Here is a 13,611-nt window from a genome sequence, read left to right on the forward strand (position 1 = left end):
ACGGTGTGATCTGATTGTCTCCACGGCCATGAGGAGGAAATCGGACCAGGTATGCCTGGATTTTGGCTCGCAGCCACAAGAATGAGATGGCAGGACGCATCATCACTTTGTCAAAACTTTCAATAAAGAAATGGATGGGCGTGACCATCTGTTTATTATTTAGATTTCGTTATTGATTTATTACCCATGTTTATTCATTGATTTATTTATATAACAACATGAGTAAAGTACAAACAGATGCAAACAAAGTACCTAATAAATAGATACTTAATTAATAGAGGCACTTGGTGTACTTTCTTGTTAATTCTGTATTATTTGGAAACAGGAAAATTTTCACAAACATACAAGCACAACACGCACTACAATAGAAGGGGTCGACATCAACAAATCGCATGCAAGAGTTCAAGAGACAGTGGCCAGAAACTGCTCCAAACTAGATATCTCATTATACATGTTTATCACGTTCTCTAAATTAATTAGATTTAATAAATTATGTACGAGGGAACTCCTATCACGCGATAACCAGATGACTCGACACATACACCCTAACGCGTAAAACTAGTTCTAGAAACACGGATCAACATGTGATAACGATAGATAGCTATTTGTATTTATATGTGGTGATGTAACTCTAACACATACTAAGATGCGTATTAATGGAAGAATTAGATTTTTCCCGTGCCCAAACTGCCTATCACATTTTTCTCGATCAATAACAGATATTAATAATTTCATTATATCTGTACAGTCATTACATATAATATTAATTAATACGATTGTTAAAATAAATTTAACCATGACGTAAAACCTAAAGAATAAGTATAATAGAAGATTAGAGAAAAAATTAAATAAAACAAACATGAAGGGTCATTATATTGTTTTTATAAGTTTGAACACTAATAAGTTCCCACATTTGTTTAAGAAGTTTTCTTTTTGCAAAATCTATAATTTAAAACAAAACACTTCAGTAAATTTTATATAAACTGAATTGTAGAATCAATGTGGCAAAAGTAATTTTATCACTGAACCACTTGAAATAAATTAATTTCAAGAATCTCGAAACCCAGCTCGTCGCAATAAATTATTTGAAATAACAAATGCTACCTCCTTTCACGTTTTTTCATGTTCTCAACCTTCAATAATTCATTAACAAAAGTGACAATAAAGAAAACAAAATACCAGTTGGAAGGCGGAAGCATTAGACAAGCCGATCGCGTGTGTAGCCGATGGGAAATCGTACAAGTACAGTTATTCTGGTACACAACACAACAGTCAGTGTCACTGACGACTACGGTCTACTAGTGACGCAACTCACTTGAATGAAACCAATGTTTACTTATTGTTTATTTTGTATCAACGCTACATAACATCTAGACATCACAACGATGATTGATTGCATCAATGTTGTATACTTCATCAAAATCCAAACACTGACTACTGCACGTGTGGAAACTTGACTGAAGTATAGTTTCATCATCAATCTAACCTCACATTGATCTCAATGATCAATGAATGAAACAAATTTATAAATCAGAATTGATTTGCATGTTCTCTTCAGTGTAGCTGAAGGGCATCGAGAAAGTCCAAGCGGCGCCATCACAGCTGCAAAGCACTGCGAGCTATACTCAAAGACAATGGACTTTGCATTCCTGTACATCTATTAACCTGTTGTTCCTCCCAATAATCATCTGTTAGTGAACATTGGCAAGCAACCGTGAAAGAGATAAAGCACGCATGCGGCCAGTTATTGCTTTTTACTAGAATTCTAACTGATCCACGTCACAATCTTGCAGAATTGGTTGAGCACATGCACCTTCATCACTATAGACATATGTATAAGACACATACTTTGCTCTATCCGTCACTGTGTTACTTTTAGTGGTATAGAGTGCTCAATATTGGACCATATTGCTCCGTTCACTTTTGTCTGTGTAAATAAGCAAATGCTGCTCCAAACCCTGAATTGTATTGAGCGTGGCGAATCGCCTACATATACTATAAATCTAATTTCACTCCACTGTATCTAAACAATATTTTTTATAGCCTCTGCCAATGTGTGTGGAGTGCCTAACACTCTGTAAACATTGTACCAAACTTTTCCACCTGAAGCAAAATATTTTTTCTTATATCATAGTCAATAAATAAATCATGATCTTAACGTACTACAATTCATCTATGCTAATATAAAAACCCGCCATTCAACTATATATCATCGTTAATAATCCAGTAGAGCAATTCTCGTTAACACGTCACAAAGTTGACAAGAAATTAACGATAGTTAATGAATGATTTCACTTTGTTTACTAGGTGTTGCTATGTCGTAACTATTGACCACGACTAGCGTCACGTGAGGATGACGTGTTGAGACACGAGACTTGAACGATATTGCAACAGTATCCTTAATATACATCACGAAGTAATGACTTACAAAGCCCTTTCATCGCTTACAATTATATTTTTTTTCTGGCGACACTCCGATCAAAACCATGTACATACTTTTATTTCTATGCGAATTATTCTAGACTATAGAGTCTGGAGCATGTACATATAAGGTTCGCTAGATTACGTTAAGACCGAATTTTGCTATACTAAAATATACCATTTGTACCTCGCGGTTTCACCCGCGTGAAAGACCTTTGTCGGTATAAAAGTTCCTATTATGTGTTTTCCGGGATAAAAAGACGGTAAGCTACCTACAATATGTTATGTTAACATACCACAATATCATACAAACGCTATCCTTAAACAAAGGATTCACACAAAGTAATAAAGCACAATAATATACAGATGTATTAAGACAAAAGAAATTCCGTAACTTTACAATAGTCAATAGTCATCAACGAGTTCCTATCGTAGTCGGCTCGCTAAAGTTATAATATTAAGTAAGTATTAAATAATTATAGTAGAATCGATCGATAGCGTGCAAGTTGTTTCATACGAATTCATTATGCTATCAGTAGTGCGATTGTAAACGATGCGGTTTAAATAAATGTTTTAAATACGTATACAAAGATAAACAATGAATTGAAATAGAATAAAACATATTAGAAATATAAGTAATGTGATAGTAAAATGCATTTGCAATTTACTATAGTTTATGTAAACTCTTACTTTAGTAGTTAGGGACAAATAGATGGAGTATGTATGTAACGCACGATAGCCTAGTTGGAAATGGAAAGGTCTACCAAGACAAATTTCCACAATTAGTTCAAAACCCAAGGCTTTATCTCTGACTTTTCAAAGCAACGTGCGTATTGTTTACTAACTATCTTTCGCTTTAACGATGAAGGAAAACATTGTGAGAAACCTACGCACCTGACAATTCTCTCACCAATAAAAAAAGACAAGGGTGTGCGAATTCTACCAACCCGCATATTTATTATTAAATTGAGTTATAAATAAACTTTGTAATTATAATACAACACGAGACAACCGGGTGGCAACAGCGTCTTTTACTACTCCAATATGACGCAGAGATTACAAAACCAAGGAGCATAAAAACTTCAAAGCTGAGAAGTCGGCCAAGAGAGATTAAAGATCGCGTCTCTTGAGTTCTCTACCTATCATTAACAGTAAAAACGTCGCCTACATGAGATTATAATAATATATCGTCCCAATGATTTAGGCACAAGTAGCAGTATACTGGAGATGTTATATTGCCTCGATAATCTAGTCACTAGTAGTAGAATACTGGAGCAAAGCGTTGGGTTACTAGTTCGATTCCTATGCACCAATACCTATGTGACTTTGATTAAATAAACAGTTGGCCGACATGATTTTATCTCGACGTGGCAATTGAATCAATTCCTAGGATAGGAATCATGGGATATATTGTAAATTCGGAGAAATATGACTGCCCGAGTTGCACCACTACCAAACTGTTTCAGGAAAAAAGCATATCTAGTCTTGTATCTATTATGAAGACACTAGACGATAAATTATTTATACTTGTCAAGAGAACAAGGTTCTTATTCATGTTCCACATTTGTAATAAACAATTTATAAAAAAAAAAGATGCAAAGGCTTCACTTTATCTTCGTTATTAATTTCTTAGTTTTTTTTTTCTTTCTTAATTTGAGATATTCAAAGGTTTCATATTCCAATCCCCTTATTGTTACCTTCCTTTTAAATGAGACACAGAACTCAAGAGTGAACATTATGATTAAGCAAATTTACATACGTTTTTTTAACTGAAGACAAATGTGAAATGTTTGTTGGCAATGCAGATGAATATAATTAAAACTCAACTCCACAGTGGCAGGCAAATGAGTTATTTTTGATACAAAACTCTTTGCAAGAAATATCTTTTATTTATAAAAAAAAAACGTAAAAATATTTTTACTTCCACTAATAAACGATGAAACGCTATAACATCTCCAAGTTTTTTTTCGCACGTCATGTAAGAGTGGAATTTTTATAATGGGTTATCCGCCACTAATAAACTTCAATGTCAAGATAAAATGTAGGTACAAAAAGATGATTAGTTAACAAAAACATGACACAGCGACATCTATGATACCTTAGAGTGCAACTATGTCTTATCCGTCACCTTAGAAATATTCAATAATAAAGTAATTATGTGCTATATTTAAATATAGTTTTAGTTATCTTAATCTAATTGTAAAACATTTTCCTATAAACGGTAACGATACGACTAATAAATACCGTAACACTGAAAACTTTCTACATATCTTGTAGCAATGCTCAACATAGTGTAAGCATTTTAACATGCGCCAAGTATTTACAAAAAGATCAATCCAAAGAATGAAGACCGTTGAGAAAAAATATTAGATTTATAGAACCCAGATATACAAACACCATCATCATATTTACTGTGATGTGGACCTAAAATACCAAAAATAAACAAAAATTCGGACTATACGATCTTTCTCTAATACTGGGAAGAATGTATCAACATCACTGTCAGATATCGACATCTTGTTTCGGATAACTTCTGCCAGTGAATTGGTATTCATATCCGCAAATATTGTATTATTACGAAGTAATTAGTAATTTACAAGTTTATATGTCTATATACACAAGTTTTATCATTATCCAATATTTTTTTAAAATTTTCCTTATGCAAATAGCGTGATGTTTATTTTTATCAACATTTAAAACGTACTGTGTAGTGTGACCGGTTATTCGCCGTGTGTGCGACACAATTACAAACTTCGATATAAATTAATTTCACTTCGTATTTCAGTTCACGATAAGCTATCGAAAAACGAATTCAGACTGCCATTAAGGCTCCCACGTGCCGGATTGCTACATCTTCTTTAGTTTTAGATGATACATTTTATCAGAATTTACAGAATTTTAATTATCACATAAATCTACAACATAATAGAACCATTCACATATTTTTGGTCCTTCAACCCGGACACATTCGATTTAATTCCTAAATTTATATATTTTAGAAAAAAAATTGACAATTTCATCGAATTGTTTACCTAATGTGAATAACGCTCCATTGACTCCCTAAAAGTGTTGTGAATTATGAATTATTTTTAAGTACAAGCCATAAAAATGTAAGGGGAAAAGATACATATCAGATTTAGCTTAAGATTTGTATGAAATTTATGTCTAAATCCTAATCTAAATCAAGCTATTTTGCCTTTTGAAACTATAAATTACATGTTGGTTGATGAAAAATTATTATCCAATTTTACAAGCCAGAACACTATTCAGCCAACACCAGGAAATACAAATACTTAAACAAATGCGTCTGGTTCTCAAATTCTTTAACTTTAACAAAAGAATTTCAAATAAACTTTTGATGAAGTGAACAAAACAATTGAATATGTCATTCAACAAAACAGAAAAATGTATTGTGTTTATTCTATACACTACACATTTACAGCAGACTAGTTCTGTCTATGGTAACATAGAATAAAGAATTCTCCATCGTCATTTTTTTTTAACAATAACCTGTTTCTCATGCTTGCATTTTAAATAAATCTACCATTAAAACATGATGGCATTAATTGTATTACAAAATTAATATTGGTCAAATATCAGAACCGTATTTTCTAGGTGTAGGATTTTATATCCGCCCGGATACCAACCACCCTACACAAATTGTTAAAACTCGCCATTGTGTGTCGCGTCCCGGGATCAGCCTGTGAATATCCGGTTCTAACAGGCCAGGATAATTGTGTCCACAGCCGAGGGGTAATCATCTCTCGTCAGTCGACATACTATTGGACCCCTCACTACTTACCGTCAGGTGCAGTGGGGTCACTGCCGTACATCAATAAATATATATATATATATATATATATATATATATATATATATATATATATATATATATATATATATATATATATATTTTTCGATACTGCTACTTACATCGCACGCATGCTAAGCCCGACACCCGCTACGGTAATCTTCAATCTGATTTGATTGTTACGGATGCGGACGTAAACACAAATAGCAAAGTCAACAGCGATGTGAAAGCGCGACAATTCCGGGTGTTGATGAAAACCTTTGTGACGTAACTTGACTGTATGTACCAAGAATTACTAGAATATATCATAGCTGTGTGTACTATGTAGCACTCGAAAATTACAATTAGTGGAAAATAATTATCGCTTGATAAGATCACCTTCCAAAACACTTGACAACCAGTATTGTTGATTACAATGACACATTGTTATTTGTAAATATTACTAAACACTTTTATATCCCATTATGGAAGTAAAACAAAAATGAAAGTACATCAATAAGATAAGAAAAATCATATCAACTTTCTTAATGTAACAAGTCATCATAATAAATAGTTGTTAAATGACATAGCAATGTTGATAATAAACGGATGATGTAATAACTAATAAAATTAGACCTATCGTAATATTTGACATAGAGTTCAAATATTTTGTTAAAAAAATCTGGTGAGACCTTTATACAAGTTAGTTGAAAGATTATTGCAGTCATAATAATTTTATTTCAAATTATGAGGTACCTTGACCTAACACACCTATTATGAGAGCAGCTATGGAGTAATTGCAGATGTTATCGTTCCATCTGGCAACTAGTGGTATAATGTATAGTATGTATCTTATGCCTATGCTTAAGTCGTAAAATTTTATTTTTGGTAAAAATTTTGAATGTGTACAGATATAGGAATTAAATAACTGAACTATGTGAAATCATAACTTCCACAGCAAAATCTAATTTCGACATAAAAGTAGTCTCTGGGTTTTATTGTGCTTTTTTATATTTTAAATATTACCCACTTCCGTTATACATTCCTAACTATTTTGTATTATTTACATTTTCGGAATTTTATATCTAGTAATTCCATATGAGTGACAACTTGTTGTTGAATACTCGGAATTCAATGGAAAAGTGACAATTCAGTGATCAGTTTATATGTGTTTTGATCATCTCACTTTGGAGTGTGACACAAGTAGGAGGAGGACAAACTCCTAGTAATCTTTGAAACTCCAATTGCTGAAGAAAACACTCATTAACTCTATCTACTCTTATAACATTATTTTTTAAATTGGAATTATTTAACGAGACCATATTTTTTTAGTGTAGGAACAGCATTAAATGTCTTGTCATTTAGTCAAATAAAATAAATATGATAGAATATTGTAGTCATTCTGATATTTCAAGGTAAAATAAAATCACAAATAACTCTGTACAACTATTACCCACTATTAGAATTTGCAGATGGCTATTCATTTGCACTAAGTTGTTAATTCCTCATGTATATTTTTCTAATTTAAAATATTAGCTTCTCACTAAATTTGGTGTGAGGCAAGTAAATTAACAAAATGTCACAAACATGTTTTCTGCTAAAAATTTGGAAGCGATGTTCTATTAGCGGCCATTAGACTTATGAATTAACATTCATTTCAAATTGACAACTATGATTATGGCTTACTCTTTTTACATAACATCATGACAAGGTAATTCTCATACAGTGCTAATATACTTGTTTGTCTTCTTTTTATACTACTCCATGAGCAGCAATGTGCAGGCATTGTTGTGTTACAGTTTGAAAGACATTGAAGTAAGTGATTTGTGGGACATTATAAAACTTAATATCTGATGTCTCAGGGGATCATGATCAATGTAATATAGTACAGAAATCCCATACACATTCTAGATATAACAATGCATAAGGATTGTTTTCTTTTGTCTGATCATTCTACTGTGTAATAAAAATTTTATTGACAACATTGTTTTCCTATTTCATAATCAATTATACACCACAACAAATCAAAACACTTATTTACTAATAAAACTTCCTCAAACAATATTATGGTTATATATCAATACATTATTATTTATTAACTTAACAATTATATAACTAAGAGTCACCATAATTTCCATGGAAAATATTACATTTTCCAATGGTTTTTCCAATCAAATCCAAGCATTTTCACATAATTAGGACTTGATTTATTAAATGACACAATTGAGTTTGCACTAGCTTTGCTAAACTTAATTCACACCTATAAAAAACATATCCTATAGCAGTCAGGGGTGATATGCCTTCCTAATAAGATATAGAGATGAACACCTTCAAACAAACAAACTCTTCAGATTTATGTAATGCTAAAGGTAGTAATTATTATTGTGTGGGTGTGATAGGTTGTTTTACAATAGTTATTATTTTGAAAAGATTGCAAATAAGATTTTTTTTATTTACAAATGGAATTGTGAGAAATTTATTTACAGCAAATAATCTAGTTATGACAGTGGTTTTTTTTATTACTGTCTCTATGTAATGAATGAAATTACTATTTTATTGGAATTATTTTGGAAGCTTTATATTGGACTGACTTTGCCAAGATGTGCCTGCTTCAAAACCGTGGATATCATGACAAAGCAATTTAAGTTTAAGGTAATTCAATAACATAGGCTGTTCATACAATCCAAACACCAGGAAAATATCACCACCTTAAATGGATGTCATTAAATTTTTTGTGGACATCAACACATTTAGTACACATGCCACATTTACTAAACTTTAAAATAAAATATGTGGAGCTTAAATTAGAAATTCATACTGTTTTAGTTATAACCAAACATTAGCATTTAAAAACTATACTTTTCCACAAAAGAATGCTGATGTTATGGTAGACAAATTATTATATGCAAATATTTATAAATTGAGCCATAAATAAAGCCAAAAATAATCCACGAATCTATCCCCTAGTAAATATTTGTACAATGTAAAACTCAAGCTAAATTTGACACTTACCAAATTATTTATTTTATGGGTCGCCAAAAAGCAGTTTGTCTTGCAGTGATGAAAAACTGATATTGAAAACCACTCACTTAAATTAACATAAATTAGAAATTCTAGTATTCAAACCAAAACGTAAAAATAACCTGACCGAGTTGGTCTAAGAGGATTCAAAACTTTTGTAATTAAACAATGTTGTGCGGCAAAAAAACTTATGAGGACTATAATATCCTAAAAACATGAAAGGATTTGTATTTTATAAATTTATTTTTCAGTAATTTTTAAGTCCACGAACAAATTCCAGAAAAAGTAAAGCACAGATAAAATACGGAAGCTGAAACTAACTGTCAAATTATTGATAGAGTTACCAGGAAAGAGTAATTTTTTCCAAAAAGAAAAAATATTTTTTTAATTATATAAACCTGGACATTAACGTTGCACTTGAGTCATATAGTATCAGGTGGGTTTTGACACATACATAGTGTTATGTCGAGGCACTTGAATGTAAAGTTTGATGTACAACATATTGTAGGTTATCCACATAGCCTAGCATGCGACGCAGGTTTATATATCTACCTGTAACTATTACCACACCTCAATGTAATACTAATAATTAAACATCTTATGGGATATCGAGTATTTGTACATATTTTGCATTGTTTTAATTTTACATTGTACGTCTACCATAATTTTACAATTTGCAGTGGTGAGTGATGTGAAAAATATATAATGATACGTGAGTCCGTTTTTTTCTTGATAACATGACTGATTTCACAAAAAGCCCATATTGAGCTACTTTTTTATAGTAGTCAATTTAAAATACAAATAGTCAGAAAGCTGATGGTTATTCGAATTTTGAAGTCATTTCTTGTATCTATTTTTTTTTTAAAGCGAGCGACTCTTACTCCTAATATTATTGATTTACAATTGAAATTTGAAAACCGTGGGCTCCTGTTGCAGGATCGTTGTCACGTGAATAGGCGTTATAATGCCTATGATATATTACATAGATAGGTGCACCTCTGGGTGCACCATCGAATAAGTATGTTACTTTGAAATCAATTTGTCAGTAGTTCGAATTATGAATTATTTTATTTATGACACAATGTCACCTGATATTTAATCATTTATTATATATAATCCACAGATCGTAGAAATATAAAAATGCCGAATGATTCTATTTGTGCTTGTAGTTCTCCCACCGATTGTGCTGCTGGAATTGTGAGTTCTATAATAATTCTTCTCAAATTAATGTTTGGAACCAGAGTACGCTAAATTTACTAAGTAATTGCATTTATGTAAATTATTGTTTTATATTGAATCAGAAAATTAAAAATACATGAATATGAATCCATTGGGATACATATGATTTTTTTTTATTAAATTTTTCTATTACAAAATTTTCAGATAACTGTCTCATTTTATATGATTTAGAAGTACTTATCTTTTTTCATGTCAGAAAAATGTTCTAGTATTTGTGTTAATGCTTCTTCTGAAATTCCAGCGGAGGTCTCCTTTTCTGATTTCGGTAAAGCTTCTTCAAGTAAATATATGTATAGTGTATACTATGCATATTTCCCTCTTCATCTATATACACACTACATATCTCTGGTGCAGCCAAGATCCAGACTTGCCTTTTTTCATGCCTTCTTTGTAATGTATTTTTTACCTTTTGGAATGCTTGAGTTTTTAAAATAGCCGTATGCAATTTTACTGGCTGGAGTTTATCCGGGATTAGAAATGTATGTTTGTGATAAATTAAAGGGGGGGAAGGGGAGATATAAATGAAGTTTCTAACACTTAATTTAATTTTATTACTTTTAAATACCTCTATGACTTTTATAGACAAGATTGACAACATTGAAAGTAAAATGACATATCAATTTAAAACGGATAAATAAAGATTTAAAATATTTGTGAATGTGAAGTAATAGTTTTAAATGTTGTTTCTCTTTCAGGTAAGATTAGTTTTATTGATTAGTATGGGTGTAAGCTCTATATGTAAAATAAGAAAATTATTATAATAAAAATATCTCTTTCAGAGCAACAACATACTGTTTTTATTTCAAAAGTATACAAATAAAAATTATTGAAATAACATATTATATACATATTATACCTACGTCAAGTTTTACAATGTTTATACATAAATTATAATTTTATAAGAATATTCTTAGGTAGTAAATCAGGTATATAAACTAACTTCACAGAAGCTTGGACATTTGTACAAATAAATTTGTTTTCTGGTTTTGCTTTGTAGTTTATTTTTCTTTCTAGAATGTCAGGTGCTACGTTTATTTATTACCACTTGTGTTTAATTTTAAGTAAGGCAACATTATTCAAGTCTTTGGTGCGAGGTTGGTTAGGTACATGTTGCGTTTTTTCTAACACTTAAAAAGTAGAATAGGAAATAAAACAGGTAATCTTTGTAAATTGACCACTTGTGTAATCCATAATATACTTATGGATTTGACCGATGAACTGGAACAGAGTGATAGCGGTATGGAATCTTTGACTGCGAGCAAAGATGATACTCCGGAACGTAGGCCCGAAGATAGTTTCATAACCCCCTCGGTACGCTCCTATAAATTTCTAATATGAGAGAATTAGTGCGTGATAGGTGGTTACTTTGTGATAATGATTATTTAATTTACAGTTGGGATCGTCGCCCAGCGCGGGAACACCGCCTTGTGGTCCACTGAAAGAATACGATGATGTGAGTTTGTAAAATTTATATCAATAAAAATTGTTACCCCTGTGAGATCAATGTTTTAAGTTACCTTGAGAAATTGTATTGTAAGATAATACAATTAGTGACGTTGTTTTATGGATTTTCTTTTCAATTTCAGGAACCTGATGAAACTTTATCAGAGAGACTATGGGGGTTGACAGAGATGTTCCCAGAAACTGTCAGGAATGGTACCTATGTAGTAACCACAAAGACATGGTGAGATTTACACATGCACATTGAAGTAGGATATCATTTGTAGATAACATCACTTGTTTCATATTTTATCAGGTGAAATTTAATAAATACTTATTTAAAAATACTCATGATGAGAAATACTATTTGAACCTATTTATTATTAAGTGACTACTTTGTTTACAGGTCTGGTGTGAAATCCCTGTATGGGCTATCCCGCTCAGTCATGTGGATAGTGGCCAGTTCATCCGTGATATTGTTTGCTCCTGTCATATTTGAAGTAGAGAGAGCCCAGATGGCAGAAATGGAGAAATCACAACAGAAACAGGTAATTGATATGTACAACTTGAGTCTATGTTTTAACATATGTTACATGAGTATGTTATGGTAACATAGTTTTGACGTACATCACTTCAGTTCAAACTCATGATGTTGATTTTAGACTGCCTTTAAATAATGATTGAAGTGTAAATACATTAATCACTCTTACTAATTAGGTTAAGGTTTTGATATACTTATAAATGCGTCATTTTGACTGTCTAACTTGGGCCATTGAGTTAACTTCAATGAAGCAGCCTGGTTTGTATTTTATTGATGCCGGGTTTATATGGCTCTAACATTTTTTTTTACATACATACACATAAATATGAAACTTAAACTATTCATAAAATATGAAACACCTAAAATTTGGAACAAAGTAACAAAATTCAGTTATCTACACAAGGCTATTAGTGTAATCTTTATGCCAACTATTATGTCTTGCTCTAAATTAATGCTGTTTTATTTTTCTTACTTTGCAGGTGTTATTAGGGACCAACACAACGATGACAGGGCCGATGCCCAACATGCCACCAATGCCACGATAAATCACTGTCACATCAAATATGTATGTAATGTGTTAGTTATATATCTCAAGGGAATATTATTGTCATCATAATGCTTTAATATTAGCGTGCTAGTTTAAATAAATAGGTACCTACTTTAAACACAATATTGTTTTCTCCTATAGAAAGGCAGTGGTATGTACTTAAAATCATCCTATGCATTTACAGAATCAATTATTATTTTGAACTCTAATCCTGTTTCTATTAGCTTTTATTTGCATTTCCTCATTCAGTTTGTATTTTTTTTTAATCTGAAGATTTCCAATGTGATACTCCTGCCTTTATTTTATTGTATTGATTGGTTAGTGTATGTGGTCAATATAACTTGTGAAAATGTTTTGTAGGTGATGCTTTGTTATCAGAAATAAAACAGTTGTTGAAATTTCGTATTTTTATTGATTTAAATTCTAAAACTTTTGTTTGATAATAAGGAAGTTTTGTGCCTCAGACTAACAGTGATGAGGATTTATCATCCTCAAAATCTAGTCTGGAAATACCTCATACTCATCTATATCTTTGCATCATCCAGCTCTTGCAACAATAGAAAGAAACATTGTTTTATATAGTACTGCATAATTGTGTTAATTGGCTAATGA

The 13,611-nt window shown here is 31.5% G+C and overlaps 2 protein-coding genes across 3 annotated transcripts in view; one reads left to right on the top strand and one right to left on the bottom strand.

Moving 5' to 3' along the window:
• LOC115439882 (inositol hexakisphosphate kinase 2) overlaps positions 1-10,178 on the bottom strand; it is a 55,105-nt gene extending 44,927 nt beyond the window's left edge. Inside the window, exon 1 of the mRNA XM_030163933.2 lies at positions 9,224-10,178. The gene's annotated coding sequence lies outside the window, so the exon portion shown is untranslated. The remainder of the gene's footprint in view (positions 1-9,223) is intronic.
• A 150-nt stretch (positions 10,179-10,328) lies between these two features.
• LOC115439883 (mitochondrial import receptor subunit TOM22 homolog) lies at positions 10,329-13,397 on the top strand. 2 transcript variants are annotated; one of them, XM_030163937.2, is made up of 5 exons: positions 10,329-10,429; positions 11,865-11,924; positions 12,058-12,155; positions 12,318-12,459; positions 12,932-13,397. In XM_030163937.2, exons 1-5 carry the CDS (start codon positions 10,373-10,375, stop codon positions 12,995-12,997), a joined length of 423 nt encoding a protein of 140 aa, XP_030019797.1. In that variant the 5' UTR covers positions 10,329-10,372; the 3' UTR covers positions 12,998-13,397. The 2 variants fall into 2 exon arrangements, with proteins under 2 accessions (XP_030019797.1, XP_030019796.1); XM_030163936.1 differs by lacking the exon at positions 10,329-10,429 and adding an exon at positions 11,519-11,782.
• Positions 13,398-13,611: the final 214 nt, after the last annotated feature.

The sequence above is a fragment of the Manduca sexta genome, chromosome 14 (genome assembly GCF_014839805.1).
Source record: "Manduca sexta isolate Smith_Timp_Sample1 chromosome 14, JHU_Msex_v1.0, whole genome shotgun sequence".
Lineage (NCBI taxonomy): Eukaryota > Metazoa > Arthropoda > Insecta > Lepidoptera > Sphingidae > Manduca > Manduca sexta.

What these genes read in the sequence shown, in the direction of transcription:
- LOC115439883 (XM_030163936.1), top strand. Translation starts at nt 11,672, where the DNA reads ATGGATTTGACCGATGAACTGGAACAGAGTGATAGCGGTATGGAATCT. An exon ending in ATAGTTTCATAACCCCCTCG is followed by an intron (nt 11,783 to 11,864) that starts GTACGCTCCTAT and finishes TTTAATTTACAG; the next exon opens with TTGGGATCGTCGCCCAGCGC. An exon ending in CACTGAAAGAATACGATGAT is followed by an intron (nt 11,925 to 12,057) that starts GTGAGTTTGTAA and finishes TTTCAATTTCAG; the next exon opens with GAACCTGATGAAACTTTATC.